Below are 25,423 nucleotides of genomic sequence, written 5' to 3' on the forward strand. Positions count from 1 at the left end.
GTATCGGTCAAAGAATCCATATTGGAGTGGAAAGTGGAAACCGCGCAGGCTCGACCTTCACGCACGTAAAATCGCGTAAAGAACGTAAAACGTAAGCGTTAAGACGATCGACCAATCCCAATCGAGTATTGCGCTGTCCGTAACCTCAGTAGGGGAAAATACTCGATTGGGATTGACCGATTTTTTTACGCTTACGTTTCACGTCCCTACGGCCATTTCGTGTGCGAAGGCCTTTAAGGCCCGGACACATAGAAAAACTTAAGCGGTAAAACTCAAGCGGTAAGCAAATCAGCCAATCACAGTCAAGAACTTTAAGGCACGGCCCTAAGCGGTAGCGAATCCATAACCGTTGATTTCTTACTGCTTAAGTTCAACTGCTTAAGTTTTTCTATGTGCCAAGGCCCTTACGGATGGAGCTTTGCGCCCTCGCCCCCGTGGAAACGGTCGGACTTCGATCGGGGTTGATCCCGATCAAATATTAATTTTCAGGACGCTGGGCTGCGGCAGGAGAGATCGATCCGGTCTCTCCAATACCCTTGAAAAGTGGAACGTTTAATAAAGTAGCTTAGTAGCTTAAAGATAAGAGCGCTTTCGATAAAAATTGAATTTTAAAGAGCTTTCTACGAGATCATCGCGACAAGTGGCGTTGGATCGGGAATTGTTGGGAAAGCGGCTTTCGAGCGATCGGAGTACTCGTGGAGAAAAGGAATAAAACGATACGTTAGATCGCGCGAGATAACTATTATACGGGTGGAATCCGCGAGTTTCTCAGGGTGGGCTCCGTATATCGTCCATATGTTCGTGATTTAATTTCAATTTCGCCGTGTGCGCTCGGACCACACGGCGCACCGCCGCGTCGCGCCGCGCCGCACAAGCCGTCCTCACCCACGTGCACGTCCATAAAGACGTGCACCCGCGCACCTTATATAAGCTACGCGACAGCTCGTTCGGTTTGCATTGTTGTCGGAGCGAAGTCTGCGTCGTCTCGCGAGTGAGTTTATGGCACCGACAATGTCATCGCGGACCGCGGTACGGGGGATCGAGTTCACTTTGACCCTGCTGCTCGTGTCATCCGCGCAGGTGAGACCGGGGGTGTCCCGACCTTGCCACGAAAGAAAGTTAGGGAGTTGAAGAGAGACGGAAGGAAGAATGGCCGAATTTTAAAATATATTAATATGTATTTTAATTTATTTTAATATACTTAAAAATAAAATATTAAATCTATTTAAACGTTAAATAAAAATTTAAATTTAACTAAAATATATATATGTTTCAATATATTTTAATATTTATATCATTTATATAAAAGTGTACCGCGTGTACATTTTTAGTATATAATCTATAAATAAATGATTTTTTTGATTATTAGAATTAGAATCGAGTAATTGGAAGCTTTTGGAATATCGATATATCGCGCTCAAATGTCGTTGCGTTCTACTATTTAAAGCAGATTTATCTTTAGTATCGCGAACGTTTTACGATTCGCAGTAAAATCGTGTACTTTTTCCGAGACGAGAGAGATCACATTCACCTATTTCTTGAAAGATTTATTGGGCTATCGTTTGTCAAATTAGAGACGCCAACTGTCAGCGGTAATAGGCTCGATATGTGAACAGTATTACATCCCGATATCGCCGGTGTGTTATCGAACGAGTTAACAATGAGAATGATGCCGATGGGTCGTTAAATTCTTCGTGACCCTCGCTATAACGGACCGGGGAAAATGAAAGAAATAAAAAATCGCACGGGTGGCCATGGAATTTAGAGAATTAGCCGACGCGGCGATACAATTTTCGCATAATCGATCACAAACGAACGTTCACCGTGTTGTCAACTTTTGGATTCTCAGCCCTGTTTTTCTTTCGCAAAATTTATCGCGCTTCTACGTGCGCATAATAGTTTTACTCTCGTGTAAGAATGAGGCAAAGTAAATAAATAAATACTCTACTCGTTGTTTAATTAAATTTTGAATTACAAGAAAACGACCTCTCTCAGCTATTTCGGCGCCGTTGTTTCACGTCCCAATTTCTCTATATAGGCGGTCAACTACGAGGCTCATAGACACGACGCGATAGTAGCGAATGAGGACGACAACGTAATCCTGACGACCCGCGACTTTCTCGAGCAGCTGAATTTCGTGGCGCCGAAAGAGAGTTACACGTTGCAAGAGGCGACGGAGCACATGCTACAGTTCGGCGCACTTCTGCGGGCGCGAATACTCGACACCTTCGGCAGCCTCCTGTACGTCTATTACGACGACTTCGGCATAGCGGAAGTGGAGGCGTTGCGCAAAGTGTACCGCGAGATTCTCGAGCGACGGTACGATGTATTCGACCTGGTCCCCAACGTCCTGAAGAATCGGGACACGAGACCGTCCAGGATCTGCGCCGAGATCTACGACCGCGCTACGGATACCTGTCTGCGGAGTAGCGCGAGCATGTGCCGCAGAATCAGGAAGCAACGCGATATCCCGCATCCCGACGATCGCGACACGCCCGCGTTGAATCTCACGTACCGGATGTACCGTTCGTCCAAGATGTCGAAGCAGTATCCCGGAGGTTTCTCGCTGGCGACGACGCTGAGGTTTCTGCAACGGGAAGCGCTGACGATCACGCCCAATCTGCTTTCCGGACTCCTCTGCAACGCGAGATACGAGAACTACGACGACGACGTACGCCTCGCTGAGAAGGAACTCGTACGACACTTTCGCGAAACCACGGAGACTGAAATTTCGATTCCCACGAAGGAGCTGAGAAAGTTCCACACCGTCAACTCCTTCCTCAAGCGCTACATCGACGCGTACGCCGAGAAATATCTGGACAATGATCTGAAGAAGCACGCGTTCCTCATTGCGAGACGCATTACCGACGACGTCGGCACGATCGACGAGAATATCCACTTGCTCGGCAATGCGTACGAGAACGGAACGATTCACATCGGATACCTCTTCGACCTCGTGCTACCCGACGATCTGCTTGAGAACGACGTTATCGAGGCTAAGAAGTACCTGGTGACGAAATTGAACGAATTCAACGTGGTGGAGAAACATCTGAGGGTGCAAAAGTATCAGCAGATCACTCCCGCTCAGCTGACGATGGAGATCACCGGGCAGCTGAGAGACATCGACTTCGCCAAGAGCATCGCGACATCGCTGCGGATGCACGCGAGATTCTGGCGCGGGAGTCGCATGATCGAGAGCCTCGACGATCTGCTGGAGCTGTTCGACTCCTACGAGAATCTGCGGCAAGTGCCACGCTATGCGCGCATGATGCGGAAGATTGACGGGATCGTCGAGAGTCTACGGGACATGAAAGACGTCCCCGTTGAGATTCTTTGCAACACTCCGCGAGCTTGTCTACGAATAGGTCTGCAATTGGTTTTACGTTGCAGATTTGTAAGTTCCGAAATCAAAGAGTACATCAAGGGCTTCCTCGAGTTGAGCGACGCGTGCATTTACCCCGCGATACCCCCGGAATCGAGACGTTCGGTGGAGATCCCGTACAGGATATCGAAAGTGCGTTACGGTACAGCGTTTCAAAATAGGAGCACGTTTATCGGCAAAGTTCCGACTCCACCCAGCGTCGTACCGCACAGATCCGAAACGTCGGTCAAAATTAGAGTTCCAACGGAACCCTGGGACACTACGGAGTTTACGAGCGCGATCACACCGATGACTACGCCCATAAAACCGATCTCGACGACCCATCGTGAAGAGACAACTACACCCGTAACGAGTACTACAGCGGCAACAACTACACCGTCACCCACAACGACCACGACGTTACCTACCATAACGACTACAACAACGTTGCCTACGACGATCGCAACGTTACCTACGACGACTACAACATTATCTACGACTATAACAACGTTGCCAACAACAACTACGACATTGCCTACGACGACCACTACGACGTTGCCCACGACGACTACCACTCTATCGCCCACGACAACTGTTACGGAATTACCCACGACGACTACGACAACGTCGTCCACGACAACTACTACGGCATTGCCCACGACGACCACCGCTCTATCGCCTACAACAACTACTACGGCATTGCCCACGACGACCAGTACCGCATTGCCTACAACAACTACTGCAACAACATCGCCTACGGTTGCGACAAAGCGACCGACCATCGACGTGAAAATGAAACTGAAACGTTCGACAGTCAGGACAGTTACCTTTCCGTATGAGAGAAAGCCTGCAGAAAACGTGACCGTATTTATTACGACACCTACCCCGACGACACCCTGCGAGTCTATCGAATGCAAGTCAACTAGCAAACGTGTCGAAACGACAACCGCTCTGCCCTCGACGACGCAATCTCTGACGACGACGCCGACGACGCGGACTTCTACTCCCGAAATTACTCGAACAACGTCTCCTGGACCACCGCCAACCTATCGAGACTTCACCGAGCCTTCGACGACAGATGTTACGCCGGTTGCAAAGGGTAAAATAGCATTATATTATATTACGCGTAGCTATCTTTTCTAATATATGAAATATAAATTCCTCAATTGAGGAAAAAATTACGATTTCCGACGTCAAACTGTGCATACATTTATTCATTTAACAGATATATTATAAATAAACATCTTAAATACACGTATTAGCTGCAAGTAAATTTCGAAGATTAACACTGTTAAACGCGCAACACAGGCGACTGTCCGAAGAGCTGCCTGGAACGCTGTAGACCCAAGAGTGAGAGCTTCGAGCCGCCGTCGAGAAGAAGCTCCTGCGACACAAGCTGCGATTCCGTGACGGAAGATTGCGAGGATTATACCTCCAAGGATTCTCTGGAATGCAAACTGGAGAGCGACGGGAATTGCGAGTGCCCTCCCAAGGAAGAAAAGAGCATCGAGTGTACGACGTTGTGCCCTCCGGACAGCTCGTCGTGCGAAGAGGCCCATGGCGACTGCGCAAGGTCGGTGGTACCGACGATCGACGCGAAGCTTCAACGCAACGCGAAGCGGACACGCGGCATGTGCGAGATTCGGGATCCCCATCGTCGCCGTCAGTTGAAACGGCTGGCGAAGATGCGGGCGATCAGCGCCGCCTCCGCCACGGTCGCGACGTCGCGCCATCGAGATCGGATCGCGACCAAAAAGCTGCGCAATCTATTAGCCACCAAATTACCCTATTCCAACGATAGGAAGACGGCGGATTACTTGCCGAAGAGACCTCGCGACGGCGGGCTGAGCGGGAACGACAAAGATCGGAGACGTCGCAGGCAACGGAAGCAGGTCTACGGGCAGGGGAGAGGACGGCTGACGAGAAAATTCAGCGGAAAACTAAGCCGAGGAACAACGGTGCGTCGCACGAGAGGGGCCGCGTCGTTTCGCCGTAGTCAGATCAAAAGGATATCCGGGGAAGACGCGAGATCGATCGGCGCGTAAAAGGCCGAGGGATGAGACGAAATCGGAGTCTATTGATTTAAAATTACGTCGTTTTAGCGGATGACGACGTCATTATAGATGTTACGTTATTATGGACGATTGATATGTCGGCCGTTACTTCGTCGCGCTGCATTTAGCGTATATATTTTCTGCCCGTCTAATCGGGTCAGAGGGGAAAAAATATCGCGGAACGCGGGGCTTCGTTCCCGAGAGGAGCCAATTATATATCAGAGACGAGAGCATTCGTCGAATTCGGCTAAACGATTACTCGGTCCGGAGGTTTTAACAGCCGTCTATATTTAATCGGGGGACCCGTCGCGAGATTCGTATATATGCGTTATAAATTATTTCTTCGATGCTTTTTTTCATAGGCCGCCGTTGACGTCGCAGCACTGATCAAATTAAAGTCGCGTTAATGAGGTCTCTTATCAGCGTTTCGAGCAACGAATTTATATCGATGGGCGACCGAGCGTATTTCTGAACGTTCAAATTGTCAGAGATCTTTTTTTTTCTCGACGAATTTTGTAAATCCTTAATGTTTGATAAAGGTACATCTATAGCCACTGAAAAAACAATCGTATTCCGATATTATTGTATCGCGATAAATTTTCTTCAGTCTGTTTATACAGTCCGTTTGTGCGAGATTGAGAAAAGATTGCCAGAACAAATTTAAGCGAGAATCAGAAATAGAGAAATTATGGTATTCCGATGGAGGATATACAGTTGTTTGAATACTTGTATCGAGTACGCCTATTTCAGTTCTATTTGAGGCTCTTTTTATTCCAACCGTGGAAAGCCTTCTCTCTCGGCCTCTCTTTTTAGCGGGCGCTTGAACAAACATTCTCGCGCGTCGTACATTCTCGTTTCGTGCCGGAGCAAGTAGCAACGAGGTCCGGCGTGAGTAAACGCCATAAACGGATAAGCGGAGCAAACGATAGAACACAATGAGAAGTAAATTTGACATGGCCGGTGCCCGGCGCGTAATCTGTCTTATTAAACGATCCCGCTCGCACGGTGAGCGATTACATTTGAATTTACTTTACGCCCGAAATAAGCGCCGTGTCGCGCTATCGAGCCAATTAATTCTCCATCCCCAGGATGCCTTTACGACCACGGCGAATCCGCTTCGTTTCGCCGATCGTTATTCCACCGCCGCGCGAGAGTGACCTTTTTCTTCTTCTTCTTTTTTTTTTCTTCTTTTCTCTGGTTGCGGCATTGGCAATTGGCATATTTCGCGCGCGTTCCTCCGGACGCGATCTCGCGAGACACGCGCGATCTGTCCGACAAAGAAATTCGACACCGCGCTTTCGCTCGATCGAATTTCCGTGGGCGAGGCGGAGAGCCGCAAATCGTTTCCAGCGAACGCAAATATATAAACGTAATTTCACCCACGCTGCTCGTTCGTGATCGTCAATTTGGAAGGCGCTTATTTAATCGTCGATGTTAATCGAGCGTCATTCGTCATACTCCCGTCCGAAGAGCCCGGCAACGTGAGGTGGGCGCGATTTTGCAGGAGGACGATGCGTGGTGGAACAATTACACCGGCGGTATATATCATTTCCAGACAAATAAACTCTATTCCGCGAAGAGAGGCGCTCGAGCGAGCTTCCTCTCGCTCCGAGTTATTTTAAAGAAGCCACTCCTCGGTCGAAGATCAGCGACGTTCTCCGACAAAGGAATCCATTGTAGAACCTGCGCGTTCCTACAAAATATCTCGTTATACTTTTCTAAGGCTTCAGGGCGCGATCGCTGGTCTCTCTCGTCCACTCTCCGTCGATCGACCTTTACGGTCGCGAGTATTTTGATCCGCGATTACGCGCGCGCTCGAAATTCTAAGGACCTCGGAGAACGCGCGACACGCGCGCGCAAAGGAGTCCGAATAAATTGTCGACATAATCGGGGTACACGTGCCAGGCCATTTACCCTGAAATAACGCCCGTTCCGTATACAGACAGAGCCCGACTGTCCGTTTACAAAGAGAGAGAGAGAGAGCGTGGACATGTAAACAATAACGCGGGAATCGAGTCGAACGAAAATCGTAAGGGTGCGAGAAAAGGGAAGCCTCGTATCGTCGAGCAGGATATATGTTTATTTGCTCTCTTCCTATCTTTCTTTTTTTCCAAGATAGAACGCGAGTTTCCGCGAGTACGGTGGGTTCCCCGAGTGAACATCTCGCGCCCGATTTCACGCTTTGACGCAGATTTTCCCGCAGAGGAGAATTTTTCTATTATTTACACGACGTTTCGCGACACGTCGGTGATTTACGGTCGCGGGCTTCGCGCGGTCAGACGCGACGCGTTAACCAGTTTAAACTGGTCGATTCCTAAAGCGGAGCGCGGGTGTATAGGTACACGTATGCACGAGGAGTCTCCTTTTTTAATGAATTTATATGTAGACGGGCACTCTCACGTGCTCGTCTACAAGCAAGCCGCCTTTCGCAAAATTGCCCACGCGCACGACGCGCGTGTGTTTGCGGCGCTCGTTTAAACCACCGGCTGGCTCTCATGTGACCGGCAATTTGTATCGACGTACAAATTCGCGATTTGCACAGGCAGCCGTCCAGGATACGTCATCGCGAGATTCCAAAAAGGTAAACGGATGCGACTCTCGTGCGCGCGCGCGCGACGGGAAGCGCATCGCGATCACGCGCCTCTGTCACGCGTCGAAACGCGGGAGGATATCTCCTTAATGTCTCCCATGTGTGTGCGTGTGTAAGAGAATGCAATTATGGAACTTAATTCGCGCACGGAAACGTTTCGCTAACGATGAGGCACAACGTCGAGACGACCGCGCGAGTGACCTTCCATTTCACCTCGCTCGGGTAACAAAGTAACAAATCGCGACGATTCCGATCGGTTTTTTTTGCCAAAGGGCAAAAGTCCGCCGTCGACGTCGTTAAAAGATCGACGGAGGTGGGGGTGGTGGAAAGAGTATAGTCCAGCGCGTTGGAGGTTTCCACTGATGCCGTTGCTAGGTTGCGGTAGGACAGAGAGGGAGAGAGAGAGAGAGAGAGAGAGAAAAGAAGAGAGCGAGCGGGCACAGAGAGCGAGAAACTCGACACAAAGAAGGGAAGAGAAAGAGAGAGAGCGAGAGGGACGGTATCCCGCGCGGTTTCGGCCAGTCTCGGCGGCCGGTCGCGGCGGCGATCGGGCGCGCTCGGTACCGTACGGTAAGTACGGCGCGGCGGCTCGCGGCTCGGCGCTCACTTCAGTCCGTTACGGTGCGTCGCGGGGCGCGTGTGGCCGGGACGCGCGTTTTCCAACGTTTCAGGGGAAGCGCGCACACGCGGGGGGTACCGCGTCCCGCGTCTCTTTCGTGGGCTCGTGGCTCGTGGCGTCGCTGCGGCGGCGCGGAGGGCGCGCACGGGCGTAAAAAACACGAAGTCTCCCCTTTGTCGCAAACGCCAGCTCTATTCTCACTCCCATCTCCGTCTCTCTACCCTGCCTGTCTGCCGGGTCTCGAGAAGCTCGGAGCACACGCGTCCCCCCTGACATGCGGCCGGCGAGCGTCAGGACGAGCCATTGTCCGTGCCGTTTGACACTCGGGGCAACGGCCAGCCGCGCGCGCGGGCAACCGGCGACTCTTCCGGACGAGCTGAACCCTGAACCACTCGTCGCGTCGGCCTGAATTTATCTGCGAGTCGCGACGCGGGAAAGACGAGGAGGAGGCTGCCGAGTCGGGGATATTCCTACGGTGAGTAACCTACAGCCTCTTCGAGTGTCAGCCCGACGCTCGCGATTCCAGCCGAATCTCGGTGCTTAAATCTGTCGTCTAAATGTTCTCTTCGATTCGCTCGATAATACTTTTATTTAATTTCGCTGCGATAAGGGGTACGACTCGTGGATCGTTCCATAGATTCGTGTTTACTTATTGGATTTGGAGCACGGACGTTGCGCGTCGCGTCGCGTCATTACTTTTCCCGCTGGTTCGAAACGGTTGCGGAGGCGCGAATTTCTCCCGTCCACGCCTCAAGCTATGCAAATGCGAACCGCGATGTCGTTAGGCGGGGTTTCCCCCGGCGAGTAAGGATTGCCGCGTATCCCATAAAGGCCAGCGATGGAGGCACGAGGCACGAGGCACGAGGCACGTCTCGTTCCAACACCGAGCTTTCCGTTCGAGAAATTATTCGTACGTACAAGTACGTTTGAGCGACGTGCCGTTCCGAAATGTCAGTTTTACGACACAGATATCGCGTATATCGGAATACGTTAACATAAAAAAGAATAGATAATTTTTACGTGGGCAATAATACGTTCGCAGTTCGATCTGCCTCGTAAAGTTTGTCCATAACTGTTTCACGTATGTTTTGATAAATAGACGATTTAAAGATACGGCGTATACATATATATTGACGTAAAATCGACGGCCGAAAGGCCACTGGACGGCGAAGGAACGAAATATGCGTGTCCGTTTATCCCAACCTCGACTTATTTCGCGTACGTTATATTTCTATCCGCACCGACCGCGACTTTGCGTAACCCGTCAAGAGTTGGCGTTCGAAAACGCTCGCGGTTCCATTGCAACGCGCAACGCGCCCGCACTCGCTCGGCGCAACGAACCGATCGACGTTTCTCCATGGCCGTTCGCCTTTTTCCTCGCGACGCGAAAAATAAAAGGCGGAAGATTCCGTTGATCGAAAGCCGGTGTTACCGTTGGCGTCGTCGCGTCATTATTTTCGACGGTCCGCGCGTCAAGCGGCGGCGGATGAGATGTTTCAAAATAGCGCGTGACAGACGCGTGTGCGCGTTAAAAAAAAATCCGAGATCCGGAGACGAGCGGTCGCGGAGAGCGATCAGCGGGGGGGGGGACGAGCGGGAAATACATCCCGCCGAAGTTTCCTCCGCGTTTTGCCGCATCGACGCGACGTAAATTCGCATAAAAACATTATTTAACCGGGATCAAGATCGTAGCTCGGAGACGGCGCGACGCGTCGGCGCGTTTAGAAAGTTCGGATTTATGCCAACTTGCGTAATATATTTCGTTCGGGATCGTAGCCGACCTTTGCCTCGCTACGGCGAGAGCCGTGGCTAGCCGCTTTCGGTATCGGTTTCTGCCCCGTAGTAGAATTTTCGCGGTTTATTTCGGTACGGGGTTATGTACGGCCGCGCAAGAGCGCCTGCACGGTTCGCGTTTTCGCGGCTGTGTATCGCGATCGGAAATTTACGACCCCCCGCAATCGCGAGTTAACTTCCGAGGAGTATTTTTACGCGCGTAGAAACATTACTCTTACCCATATCTCTCTCTTTCGTGTGTCTCGAAACTCTCCTTCGAGACTCGTGAGAAGTAGCGCTCGCCGATTTGCGAAGTCTATTTTGCGTAAGATGTAACATCTAGAAATTGATACACGATTCCCAATGATATTTTGAACGTGAATCCCAATGTGACGCGTCGTATCCCTCGCATCGCGATTGAAAAAAAACGCGACGGTCGTTAAACACTTTTTTTTTTATTAGAAATCCATGACATATTTATCGCTTCCAATAATATTACGGCGATTCAGATGTATTTTTCTCCGTTGTCGTCTTTTATGTATCATTTCCAGTGAAAATGATCAATTGGTTCGCTCGCGGGTCCACTCGCATATATGCGCGCGTATACTTGTCGACTTCTGCAAATCGATGTCTCGCGGATATGCGACGCGCGGTATTCTCTACAAATCAAATGAGAGGTTTAATGACTTCGCGGCGCGTGTGCATTTACACTTAAGGAAGGTGCACGATGATTCACGCGGCTTTGCACGGCGTTTGCTGTTGTACCCGACTGACGATGTCATCGTTAACAATGCAATCTTTCTACGCGTCGAATAGCAAAAACAATATAATGCCGTTTACTTTCGATCGTAAGAGAACCGACTCCTTCTCTTCCCCCTTGTTTCGTCGCGCATCATATGGGGAACGCGCGAAACGGAATGAAAGCAAACGGTATACGCGGCGTCTGCTTACCGACAACAATGAGCGGCCGATAATAATTATAGCCGTTGAAGGAAGGCACGGATCTCATTCAGAATTCTTTCTCGGCCGGGGCCGATTGACGTCAGGAGAGTCCCTAAAAAAATTTCCATCGCGCCGAACATGACCGAAAGTGACTGGCAGGTACGCCGCGCCGCTCGGTGCGGTACGCGTAGCACCGAGCGAAATTTAGACGGCTGCGAATCCACGATGGAACGGTATGTACCCGATGCGCCGTTATTTTTGTTACGGACGGTCTTTTAACAGAGCGCACCGCGACGATCTCTGTATATGCGCGAAAATTGACGCGTATAAAAGTTTCAAGATCGATAAACAATTAGAAAAACTATCGGCTCCAGGGATCCGTGATATCAAGGATCTTAAATATAGAGAGTCAGTCTTTGGAACGAGGAATCGAGGCTCCTCGGAGCCAAGGATCTATGCAAAATACGCGAGTCTGTTATTTTTTTCTTTTAATTCTCTAATGACAACAAAAATGGAAACCCGATAAATTTACCGTTACGTCGTATGTATATATAATTATGGTTCACAAGAATCACAAGTAAGAAAGTCGCAGAGCTCCCGTAGTGAAAGTTAACGTGCAGCGCTAATAGATTATCCCGTAACGCGTACATGCGAACTGCGACGCATTTTTATACTCGGTTCGAACGCTTCGATATCGCGTTCTAATCGCATTTCGTACCGGTCACCGGACGGTATATACGGTATGTACGAAATCTCTCCGCCACGCCGTGTGGATCTGTATATGTACGTGGGGCTTTAATCTAGTTCCGCACATTCGCGTTAGTTGGTTACCGCTTATCGTCGCTATCAAGTCGAGCGCATTAATTATCTGTCTGACGTTTGACACGCGCCGCGCCGCCGCCGCCGCCGCCGCGTCGATTACGTACGGCTTATCTTTGATTTCCATAGGAAAACGTGGGGAAGCGCACAGCCTGGAAAAGTACCGTTACGACATTTCCTCGCGATTATCTCGGAAAGTTCGCGCGATTCCCCGCTGACTGATGCGGTTAGTGTTAATGCCTGATAAGAATCTGACCCGGTCAGCAGTGATTCTCATTCGCCTTAACCCAGTTCGCATAGGCCCGATGGGTGCAGACCGATCTGTGCCATGATTACGAGCGCAAATCGTGCCGGTAATGATAACGATAACCGGCGCAATGCCAGCGCCAGCGTGTCACTGCGCCGGCTGTTGCCGCAACATTTAATCGCGCGCCGTTATTGATGGTGGAAGGTGACGCCGGGCACCCTCCTCGAATGGTTTAAGAATACGCGTCGAGTTAATCGAGTTAATCGCATATCGCATTCAAATATGCTTATTTTCAGTTGTAAATTTATTTTATGCAGATTGTACGTGGAACAGACGGGAATTAACATATCTTGTGATAAAAACGATGTATCTTGTTATAAAAATAACACGTATTTTATGGTATGTCACAATTTATCTGAATTGTTATTTTTAATGAATATAATTCCAAAGACGCGATTTAAAAGGACCGTGCATCTTGACATTTTATCCGCGCGTTTCAGCTTCTTCTAATGATTTCTAAGTCGATCGTAGAAAGAAATGACAATGTGAGGTCGAGAGGTCGCGTTAGATGGCCAATGAGGGTTATATATATGCGGTGTCGCGGTGTACGTCCGCGATACGATAAGCCGCATATTTTTTCATACCACGCCGATCAAACGATTCGAGCTGGATTAAGGAACTTTCCTTCGGATGACACGAGACGAACGCGAGGCACGATCCCGATAGTACAATCGTCGCGAGAACGAGAGAGGAGCGTACGTGCAACGACCGAATATCGCGACTTGACAAAGTCCGGGAATAACGAATTCGTTCGGAATTCGACGTACATATATACAAAATGGGCCTCGTGTCCTCCCGGCTACATAGCTTTTTTATAGCTCGGTGTTTTCCGGTCACTCTTTTGTAACGCGCCGGATTCCTCGACGCGTTGCGCTCTGTATCTTTCAGCCTTTATCAGCGTTTGCCGAGGTGGAGTATATCGCGCCGAGTTACGTGAGAAGCGGACGACACCGAATCGTGGAATAGCGCGGGAAGCGTAAACGATGACGCGCGGGTCTGTAAATTCAGCAACGCCCAGGTAGTATATCCGTGAGAATTACATTCTCTGAAGTCTCTGTGAACTATTTGTTTTCTTGATTCTGTTTAACGATGCATGCGGCGAGATAATTAAATAACTGATAGACAATGATGCGTTTATATTACTCTATATCATTGTGTCACGATATACGTCGCAATACCGTCGTATGTAATCCGAGTACACTCGTAGAGAGTAGATATACGGTTCGGTTTGGAGGGAAGAATTTATGAGGTGAAGTATATCAATTGAATTAATCCGCTTATTAGCTCCGCCGAACTAATTATAGCGACCGGTGATTGATGCGACTGTTGGCTGCATTTGCTGACTACCTGACCGGTGCTAAATCATTCGAGACACGACTGAGATGGGAATGTCACACGCTAGAACGTTGTCGCGGAGCATTCCGCGGCAGGTCAACAGGATTATAGTATTCGGATCCTTGTAACGCTCGGATATCGAAGCATAACGCGATAAGTAATCATCTGCGAGTACTCGTAATGTTCTATATGAATATCCTGACGTAATAATGGTTAGGTATTCTGAGATCATCCGGGCGTAAATTATTATTCGCGTAACTTTAAAGATCGTATCACTTGGATCGTCAACGATATATCGAGAATGCTCATAAGTATTTCCTCCGAAATATTATCTTTCTCAAGATAATATGTCTCGAAAACAGACGAAAGGCCGAAGTACCAAGGCGTTATCGAAGATAATCTAGAACAACCTTTTGACGTGCGGGAATGTGATCTTGATATCCCGATGTTTAAATTGCTTACGAATTATTATTTGCATGACTTGATCGATCATGAGCGATATTTTAAGAGAAAAAGAGAGAGAGAGAGAAATGAGGATAGCCGTTAAGTATTTTCGCAAAAATTATCAATGGAATTATAAATTTTAAAAAGGCAGATAACGAATACCGGATCGAGGCTGATACACGACTTTTCGACGTGCACGCGCGACCTTGATTTGTACGATCTTTGCGCGCGATACAGCGCATATACATTCCGCACATACGTGTCATTGCGATTTAGCGGAAAAATTGGCGTGGAACGATTTACACATACCCTTCTCCATTCAAAAAGTTAATACACACGCGATCGCGCACGAAGCAATTAAACGCGACTCGAGTTCGCGTCGGGTCGCGTCGGATCGATTTCGCGCGCGTATTGTTTGCTTTTTCTCTCGAATAAAATCATATATACCTTCACCGCGGCGAACTTCGGCGAAGCGAGCTATCGATGTGTTTTCTCTCGCGCGCGATCCGACGCATAATTATTCCGCTCGAGGGGCTCGCTTATTATAATAACGGCTCATGCATTTCGCCACGACGAAATTTTAAGGCGTTAAATCCGACGTAGGCGTCGAGACGATATTTCAAGATCAGCGATCCGTTGACGAGCGCACCAAACTAAAAAGTATCAACCTTGGTGTCGGCACTGACATGGCACGGCTAAAGGATAAGCGCGGTAGCCGTGCGCTGACAATGGAATATAAAAATAAGATATAAAGAGAGGAGAGAACACGCGCGGGGGAAACGTTGAAAATTGCAGCGCGTGCAAGGCCGAGGTTTATTAAATCCGTCGCCGCGTATCCTGGTGTCAGATATTAATTGCCGCCCTTAATATCGTAAAAATATTAACCGTTTCAATTTATCGTGTCTTAAAATAGTGCACTCCGTACTTTGTGCGTTCCCTCCCTCTTCCCCTCTCTTTTAAGCCGATCTTTGCTATTATCCGATATCCGATCTGACGGATGTAGCGGTGACCAGTGGCGGGTTGCAACGCGAGTTACGCGCGAGTGGCCGCGAGCCAGCGCCCAAGGTGCTAACAAGCCCGTGAAACGACGACACTCCCGTCCGCCGATATCCGCCTGTGGAATTCGCTAATTGAGAGATCCGAGGCGTACAAGCTACGGCGTTGCGAAACGCCGCGCCGGCGCCGGCGCCGGCGCGCGATACGAGCGCGTTGAAAGCTCGAAGGAAAAAGCTATTCGCGTGACGAAAAAAATTCATTTTTCTCGCGACAAGATTGCGTCATAAGTTTCCGCCGCTTGCAGTGGCGGATGATTGTAGCGCGGTGGAAGTCCACTTTTTTTTTCTCTCGGGAAACGCGACAGGTCTTGAGAAAAAAACGGAGTGCGTCCGCTCGGAACAAATTGCAGCGAGCACACGTCAAAAAGTTACCGATTCCATTCCGAATGACTCTTGGAGTGGTTCAATGTTCGCTCTATGCTTACTATTCATTTTGTCTGAAATTTCAACAGAGCTACAGTATATCTGATGAATTCAAGGAAGTCAGAATGCGTCATTCTGTACCATGCGATGTTGCGATGCATCATTAATACGTTTATTGTAATGTATTAATTAGCCGATTAGAAGTTTGATTCTAATACGCCAATTGAAGTAAAGTGTTACTGCTATTAAAGTATTATATGATTTATGCGCTGTAGAGATTACAAAGGATAAAAAAGAAGTAGAGTTGGTATAAGTTTCTGTGATGAAAGATTGTCCGCTCGTTATAAGTTATAACTGATACTAAAACTTCATTATTCGATAGGGCAGTGACGGACATCGCGGTTTCCGGGTTGCGTTGTTTCGGAAGCAAACGTCGAGCACGAGAACGAGACAAGTTTCAGTGATGTCGGAAACCCGCATAGGACCACCGCCCGCTGCGTTCGTTCTCCTACATAGTTCTCTTTGTTCGCTGCCTAGAGTGGTTCTAAACGCTTTCTCGATAAATATCGTTGTTTTATCGGGGAGCGGCCTGGAATTCTAGATTTGATGGTTACAATGTTCAAAGCGGATATTTAAAGTAGCTTTTTCCCGTTTAACTTTCTTTGTTTGCCGGAGAGTGTCAGAATTATCGCGCTTTCTCGACGTTAAGTCGCCGAAGAAAGACGAAAAGTCCGTGGCTTATTCGAGATTTTTAAGATTGAATTTTTTTGTCGATTCTAAATTCGTTAATAATCGGGAAAACAGAAACTGCAATAATTCTAGCGTACTTTGCGATGGCAATCGTACATGCACTGAAATAAGTAGACCGTGTTGTAAGCGCGCGATTAGACTTTGAAAAATTTATTATTCCGTATGATGTATCCTTACACGCGGAACGAGATGTATAAGCTTTGTTCCTATTAAACGGGTATAATTATCTTAATGGGATAATCGACGGGAGCAGACAAGTAGCTTCGCAACGGTGCTAGACTAAGTTTTTTTTTTGCGGCAATTTGTAGCATTGCATTATTTATTATATACGCGATTATCGCCCTGGATATTATGCTTATCGGCGTTAAAAGTGGGATAAGACCTCCTGGGAGATAAAGATTGTAACGCGAGGTAAAAACAAGCAGAGAGCGTCATGTATGTATAAAGATACTTTTACGGCGTCTAGGCTGTCAGCGGTAATAGTAATCAGCTGCGAATATTTTGCTGACTGTCAAACTCCAACGGTCGACGGACGGACGTCGAAAATCTTCATTGATAGTTCCCGGCAATTTATGTTAAAATTATTCATACATCTGACAAAGAGGAAAAGGAATTCGTTGACTCTCCGAAGAGTAAGTTTTCGGATTCAGCGATCGTGATGTCGTTCACACGCGACTCCGTAGAAAAAAAGAACACGTGTAGAGGAGAAGGGAACGGTACACGCCGGGGAATTTGAAACATCTCGGTATATTCGTTCAACCGGGAAATGAAGCTGATTCAACGACACTCCGGCTCGCGCGCCCACGCATTCTTCGCAGCCGTGTCGAGGAACGACTCTCTTATTTTGTTGTTAATAAGGCGATATGAATTCGAAGGCGGTGATACGATATCAGGGAATTCCGCGCGATACGCGTAAATATTTTTTCTTCTCCCGGGATATAATACGGAAGTGGCGAGAACGCGGACGACAGAACGACATAATAATAAATAAGGGATCGAGGGGAAAAAAGGAGACGATTGCTTCCGCGTCCGCGTCCGCGCGAGCGATGAATTGATTAATTTTAATTACGAGCGCCGCTGTCAAGAGACGCCTTGCAAAAAGTGCCGAGGCGTCAACTTCTCGCTCTCGCTGTTTCGTTAATGTAATCGATGCTGAGATGCGACGTAAAAAGTGGCGACGCAAAGACGCATCTGCATTCGCGATGAGGACGCGCTCGGTGATATTTTACGATCCTCGTCCACGGCTGTGGCAAGGATTAAGGACACTTTTATGCCATGCTTCGCAGATCTTAATAACGTTGACCCCGGCCCTCGCCACGCGCACTTTTCACACCTGTTCTGTCTCCGTTCCGGTATGTTAATTCTCTTTCGCGCGTCCCTCGACTAGATAATCGCGCGAGGCGTAATCTCGCAAGATTGCGTTGCAATAAGACCGGCGACGCTTTATCCGAGGTCGATAAGATATAACATTGGCTCTCGGGCAATCATACGATACTCGCGGTGTACTAACATTACAGCGTTAAATATAGATGTCCCCCCCTCCCTACATTCTTCCCTAAAGTGATTTTAAACATTTCGTCAATGGCGGGGTTCTTCAGTCTCGCGTTGTTTGCTCGTGGTGCCAGTTGGTTCTTGCGAGACATATACGAAGCACTTGCTGCCACTTTTGGCCGTTTCCTCCTCGCGCCGCGTTTGACAACTTCCGGCGCCTTCCTCTCGCGAGGGAGATTTATTTTTGTCAATTACTTAAAGTGACTTTCGCGTTCGTGGATAAATCATCGATGATCCATGGTGTTCAGAACTTCGTGCGATTACCATCAGTCTCTTGAAAATTTCGGACGAAAGCGAACACTCAGGGGAATGTTGTTTACGAGTGGATTTTGATTTACGCGACACGGGGTGAGTAAAAAATTTCATAAATCCCATAACCCCATGTAATAGACGCCGCGCGAATCGGCGGGGGCCAAAGTTTGTTTTCACGAAATCGCGATTCTTTTGCGAGGAGCTTGTTTTTTTTTAAACGAATTATATATATCTTCCGGTTTACAGAGCGAGGTAATGTGTGTATTAACATCTTTTACTCTGGATGTATATATTTTTTTTAACGCGCGTAACAAAAGGATTATACCGTGTCTTAAGGATGTTCTGGAGATACCGTCCCAACCAAAAGTCATGCAGGAAATTTTAAAAACCGATATTAATTCTCCAGGGATCCAAAGACAAAAAATGTGTAGATATAAGTAGTTGCGGCAAATTTAATAGAAATGTAAAAGACGTAGAGTTAGTGACTGTAAATAACTGTTACTATTTTTTTTGTCAAAGAAAATTTTGAAAATAAAATTTTTATAAATTATTCTAAATTTTGTTACTATATTTTTATTTGTTGATGATCTATTTGTGTATAAAATATCATTATATTGGTGTTTTTTTTAATGTTTACACTTTTCTCTGCAATGCCATAAAGTTACGTGTTAAAAAACTCAGATATATTCACAAATTTTTTATCTAAATTGAGAATCGATCTGTTTGTGACCCTGAACTTTGAAAGAGAATACAGAATATATATATTATATTAAATTTTCATCAACTTCGTAGCATTTTGACAAACCTTCCAGAACATCCTTATGAGTTTTATCGAAATCAAATCAAATTCATTATCGTTCGAAGTTACAATTTTGATCCGCAGCTCGTACGCGACCTTGCACTTTGAGATCCTGTAGCGCCACGTGTAATATTCCCAAGTGTTGTCTATTCCGATGAATTTTCCGCTCGCGCACAATTTTACCTCGAGCGAAACGCGACAGGGAATTACGTTGATGGAGTCAGTTCGCGGGACTTTCGGAATTAAATCAGTCCTCGCGCGAATCGATCGCGGACGATATGCGATGCCAGCCGGGCATTTGGTATTTCGAAAGATCCAGAAAGAGCATCGTCGATATACATGACTTAGCTTCTCGATAAACGCGCACGAAACATCGCTTATCACTGTGGTCTGTTCGATTCATGAATGCACCTGCCGACTTATCGTCATTGAGAAACAGATTCGATAATTACTTTCGAAGAGGGCGTGTATGACATCGAGAACGTATTAAGATGCAAAACAGATTGCAGAGTTTAAATTCTGACGCAACTTAAACGTCACTTACAATTTCTCTCTCTTCCTTTCGTTCTTCGACATCTTTCGATACGTCTTTTTTTATTTGCGTTCAAATGAGAGATAGTTACCAAAATATTTTCAGATTAGATACTTTTTCATATTGAAATCACAATCGTGAAAGATTCTTACAGTTTCTTACGCAAAATTGGTTTCCAATTGCATCTCGCGGATGTTCCGGGGTTGCGTGGTCGCGATAGACGATAAGAAATGGTTGAGAAATATTGTTTATCGAAAAATGAAAGAACAGAAAGAATAATGCTTCTCGTGTCTATTTTATCTTCAAGGTCTTCGGGATTGAAGCACGGCGAGCCAGGGCGAAGGGAATAGACGCGATCGGCGCCATGTCACGCCCTTATTGTATCGTCAAGATTACCGTCGACTAAGAGTTTCACGTATCTCTGGTGAGTTACCGGTCTCCACCCAATTTTTTGTTAACCCAATTTCGAACGATCTTCGAAAGTGTTATAGAGATTTTCGAGATATTTGTCTTCGCGCCTGATAAATTGCGTCCGGAACGCAGCCCGCTGCGCCTCCGAGCTGTTCGAGGCTTCGTGGCGAAACTGTCGCGTAAAAATACGAAGAGCTTTCGAAACGTCGCGTCGTTCGACATTGCGTTTCGTTGTGTGTTGTTGTACCGTTCTTACTGCACGAGCGATAAACTATTAAACTCCAGCGACTTGAGTCTCGTGGAAGATTTCGCTCGGAGTCTGTTGTTGCGAAGCGCCCGCGCCGCGCCGTGAGCAGGCAGCATCAGGGGAACGTCGCTGACGCGCCCATCGAAAACGCGGATTCGACGCCTTATTATCGGAGCCGCCGCCGCGCCGCGCCGGAGGCGTACGCTGCCGTCGCCGACGCGCGACGTCGCCAATTTCCCCCGATATACGTACATACATTTCCGCGTACCCGCATCGCGCGGGCCGACATATCGCGGTCCATGTCGACTCCGCTCTCACGTGAGCGGCACGCTTTACGCGGAATGACAATGACATCTGCTTCGGATTCGCCTGCCGGAGCCGGGAGCGGCGCGGCGGCGCGGCAGCGGTCCTGTTATCGCGCCGTGCGCAATCGGCGGGCGGGATAATGAGCGACTCGCGACTCTGTTTAGATTTTTGCGCGCTATTTCTGGCACGGATACACAATGGTAGACGTTGTCGCGGAAGCGATTTCGCGCTTTATCGAGTCATGCGCGTGAAAATAGCGCCGTTACAAGACGCATACATTACGCAGCGAAATTCACATAATCGGTACGCGTGTCGAGTGTCGAGAGTCTTTTATAGCGGCAGCTCAAGAATCTGACGCCGAATCGCACGCGACGAACCGCACAGCGACAGCTGTTAGTTTGTCTTCCGCGCGGTCGAGTGCGCTAATACACATATATGAATTGATTAGAGAGTAGATTATATGCGTATACTATATGATTTAGAAGCTGCGTCAAATCAACCTAAAGTTTTAACGAAAAAGAATGTGGTAGTTAAGGAGAATCTTTGTCATTTGTTCGATATATTATTATTTTAAATATTAAAGAAAAATAGACTATAAAGAGTGTACAAAATTAATTTTGATTAAATTAGAAACACGGGTGATTAAAGCAATTTGAAGATGAGAAGACGTTTTCTAAATAGCATTATAAACTTATAACTGTATATCGGAAATATAGCGAGGAGAACGTGCCTTTTATTTTCTCATCTTCTCGCAATGTCTTACGTTTACGAGACCTACCATTTTTATTGCGGAACATATCGCGACGATTTTGCTCGTAATATTCAGCACCGGTTGTAAAATGTACATTCGAAATGACATTCCCCCCTCACGCGTCGAGGAGCCAAGTCTATCTTACCGTGGAATAAGAGCGAGTTAAAGACGGGATCGCGCGTTTATTGCACAACGAGAACGGGGCGTCGTATGTACGAAAAAATAGTCTTTCCGGCTTAGCTGTTGTTATCACTCGCTTCATAAAACATCACAAGGGATTCCGTTTGTTTCCATTGGCACGTTTGCGTCGTCGAGTAATGCGATAATGGGATTTCAGAAATGATCGACCAAGATAATAAATCATTCGGCTGCTGACTGGCGAGATGCATATGTTGCGTGATCGGATCTCCTATATAGTAATATTTTTCGTGAGAGTTTCGTCAAACGGAAATAAACGACTGTCTGTACGTGTCATCGTAGGATTGATGCCTTTGAGACGCTCTCTTTCTCTCTCTCTCTCTCATTCATTCGTTCTCTCAACGATTCGAGGCTTGAACTGCTGCCAGATTTCGCAGCAATCGAGCGTAAGGTCGATCGCTGCACGCTGACATGATGGACACCACTTTTGTTGGCTTTCCTTCTTTCCCATTATTCTTCATTACAGAAAAGAATTGTGTGCGAACTTATATGATCCCATATATCGTACAAAGACTGTTATATAGACTTTACTCTCTCTCCATTTTTACCATTCACCCGCGAAAGAAAAGAATATGTATATCATATCGGGAATTATATCGCGAGATTAATTATTTTTCCAAGTCAAGTCTAAGCGAATCTCGGGGTATTTTACAGATAAGACTGATGGAATTCAGGTCATTGTCGTTTAACACTAAAATAGTTTACGACACTATAGTTTAAATATTGGCCGTCTTAAACGGGCGATATAAAGTCTAAATGAGAGATCTTTATCTGTGATGAAGTATTTCTTATCAAGATTAATTATAGACCGTCGCGCTTCAAGTGCCAGGAAATTTAAGATTGACATGATTTTAAAATGATTATCTTGATAGTATATTTTATATTAAAAATCACGCCGCGAGGCGTTTAAACGGGCACTTCAAAAGCGAACACTTCATGCGGATCGAGAGATAAATGAAAAGATGTGCGATAATGATTATTGACTTAATCGCGGTAGATCATTGAAGTAACAGCGGTGCAAAGAAATTAAACGAGCGGATAACGATAATATCAATCGAAAAACATTACTTGACGTCAATCGGGTAAAGGAGAGAGAGAGAGAGAGAGAGAGGTGTTGCTTTATTTCGAAACGCGTTACATATATATCTTCACGCTTTTTTTTTGCACGCTCCGAGTGCCACGGTGGCGAACAAAAGCGTGTTTTTCCCCGTTTAAAGTTATATTCGTGTGATGCGTACAGCAGCCCACTGATCTTTTTAGATCAGTCTGTTTTATTATCAGCACAGAGAACATAAGTTTAAATGCGAGAAAAGGCAGAGACAGAGATAGCTAACAATAAGAAACGTACAGCGCACTATATCCAGAAGACGTTTTCATTACATTAATCTCGGTCTCCGTTTCCGAGGTTCGTCTCTCTTTTATTATTTAAATCGGCCGTATTTGTTCGGACAGTTATTTATACAAACAACAATGTTCGCGGGGAGCCATTTTTTCGAGTGGAGCACAAAAGGCGCGTCACGTGCGCTCGTCTCTCTCTCTCTCTTTCTCTCTCTCTCTCTCTCTCTCTCTCTCTCTCTTAAAGCCTCCATGCGATCTCGATCAAAATCTCGTTCGCGCGCGTGCAATTGAGCGTGCGCGTGTCCACGCGGATATTTTCGCAGCACGTGCGTACGGGAAAATCCGTCCAAAAATACATGTCGACGGGAACTCCTTCAGGGTGTCGTGCGTCGGGGTCGCGCTATTTCCTCGCGACGGCGACGTCGCGCGAAATTAACCCATTTCGAGAGCGCAATTCTGCAACAGGAAATTGCCCAGCCTCGTCCGAGAAACAAGCTGGACCGCGATCGAAGAGTTTATCGCGCGATGATCCACCGGAACTTTATTAGAATTCGCTCAAACTAAATTAATTTTTTCAATTCGCAGTTTCCTCGGCACATCAATATTATAAAATTAATTTCGTGCTAAGTTAATCGAAGGGATCAATCTTGATCTCGAGCTAGACGGCCGATTCTAATGAAAACGGCGCTGCGTTCTGTTCTAGGCCCCGTAATACACTTATTATTTATGAATGGATGGAGCTGCGACGGGAATTGGAGGAGGACCGGTTGCGGACCTGGGAAATCTGGAAAGATGGTGGAACAATCCGGGGATCGCGGCCTGGAGCTTCGTGCTCTTCGGCTGCTTTCTCCTCAACGCGACTCTTTTGCTCGCGTTTCTCGTTAGGCCAGGACTACGCACCATCTCTAACAGGTTAGTGGATCAACCATTTCGTGCCGAGCATATAATCAAGTTGAAAATGTTCGAGTCGTTCCTTTCTTTCGGTTGCGAGGAGAAACATCGTCATCCACCTTCACTATCGCGCTATTAATCCCTCGAGACTTTTATCTAACATTTTGTTACATCTCCCTGTTTTCCAAACACTTTTGTTATTCAATGAAAGATGGTATCTCCGAGCTATTGCGCACTTGTTTATTCGTATAGGAAAAGGAATAATGCATAAATAATATCATTGACGTTAATGCGGTTGCAAAATTGCTATCACATTGTCGTCGATAAGCGACTCCGTCAGTTACGCGAACGACGTCAATCCTCGTGGGCGACGGTTTTCAAAATTTGTTAACGCGACGTTGTTGACGTATGCAACGACGAGCGTAATGCGTAATGATTCTCGCGGACAGCGAAGACCGCAAAGGATACAAGGGACGTACTTACGAACGCTTCACGAGTGCGAGTCTCGGATGTACGCAGCGTCTCGCGCCAAACCGGAAATAAAATCAGCGTGCGTGGAAGACAATGAGGGGTGGAAATAATATATTTAGGCATTGCCGTATTTTCGCGTAATATCCACTCGAGACGCCACAGCGATAAATAATACTTACATTTCACGCATTGTTGCGTTCTATGCCAAGGTTAATAACCCTGTGTGCGCAGTGACATGCAGCATTTGCATTTTTTTTCTCGATAATCAACCGAACTTTATGGCTTTTCCGCGATAAAACGTAATAAAACAAAGCGCAGTAATGCCGCGATCTAGAATCTCTAGGAATCTGCATTGCATTAAAATGTGTTTCTTCAAGAACGTTGAGATTTAGTTGAATATCGATAGCAGGAAAATTATTTTCGCCCGCGTTCGTGTCCTTCTGCATGTGGAGAGCATACAGATGTAGTTTCCATCATGCTCGTAAATAAAATATCGTTTCGAAGCGTCGTTTCTATAGACTACACGAATCTCGTGCTTCTCTCGTGGGACTCTGCCAGTCTAAATATTCCAGTTTGTGATTTCGTTTCCGTATGTGTGTGTCGTCGTCGACGACGCGACATAATATAATGCTGAAAGGCGGAAGTTAGACAACGTAAAAATAACCGCGTACATGAAGACGTAAGATGACTGTCGTCGTAGTGCGGAGTACCTTTGTTCATTGTACAAATAAAATTTCGTGCAAATCAATGTAGCTCGAACATTGTGCGATCGTAAATAATGTCCCTGCGTCGAGAAACGAATGTAATGTCAGCTCACGTTTATTGAAACCCGATTGATCCGAGACTCAACCAATTTCCGCGAAAGCAAACGTTTGCAGTTGATATTAGTAAGCCGTATTAATAGCTCCGCGCGCCATTGGATCTATCATTGTTATTACGTAGACGTAGACCTCCACCTGCTGAGCCAGGAAATCAATTACTCGCCGAGTACCAAACTCTGGCAACCGCTGCAACGAAATGTAATAATAAACCTGTCGTATTTTGAGAACATTTCGTCGCTGTTAACAGTGCAATTCGAAAATGTGTATAACGTTTCGTTCTACCGCTGAAAAAAGGGAAATTCATTTATTATCGCGCCTTCCAACGTGTTTTGCAAAACGCGAACGATATTTCTGAGCTATACTTAGATCAAAGCGAGCTTCAGTGTTGACGGAATTCGCTCGTCGATCTATTGACAGCGCAAACAAGTGAAACGAAACACCAT

General features: G+C 46.9%; 1 protein-coding gene across 1 annotated transcript; it reads left to right on the forward strand.

The window, feature by feature from the left end:
• Positions 1 to 14: 14 nt before the first annotated feature.
• Positions 15 to 23,531, forward strand: LOC143901798 (uncharacterized). The gene is made up of 5 exons (XM_077414369.1): positions 15 to 1,080; positions 2,039 to 4,460; positions 4,670 to 9,099; positions 19,854 to 19,970; positions 23,501 to 23,531. The coding sequence occupies exons 1-3, from the start codon at positions 1,000 to 1,002 to the stop codon at positions 5,404 to 5,406; spliced, it is 3,240 nt and encodes a 1,079-aa protein (XP_077270495.1). The 5' UTR covers positions 15 to 999; the 3' UTR covers positions 5,407 to 9,099; positions 19,854 to 19,970; positions 23,501 to 23,531.
• The last annotated feature ends 1,892 nt before the right edge of the window (positions 23,532 to 25,423 follow it).

Source organism: Temnothorax americanus, unplaced genomic scaffold, assembly GCF_048541705.1.
Source record: "Temnothorax americanus isolate GAGA-0224 unplaced genomic scaffold, ASM4854170v1 Scaffold36, whole genome shotgun sequence".
Taxonomy (NCBI): Eukaryota; Metazoa; Arthropoda; class Insecta; order Hymenoptera; family Formicidae; genus Temnothorax; species Temnothorax americanus.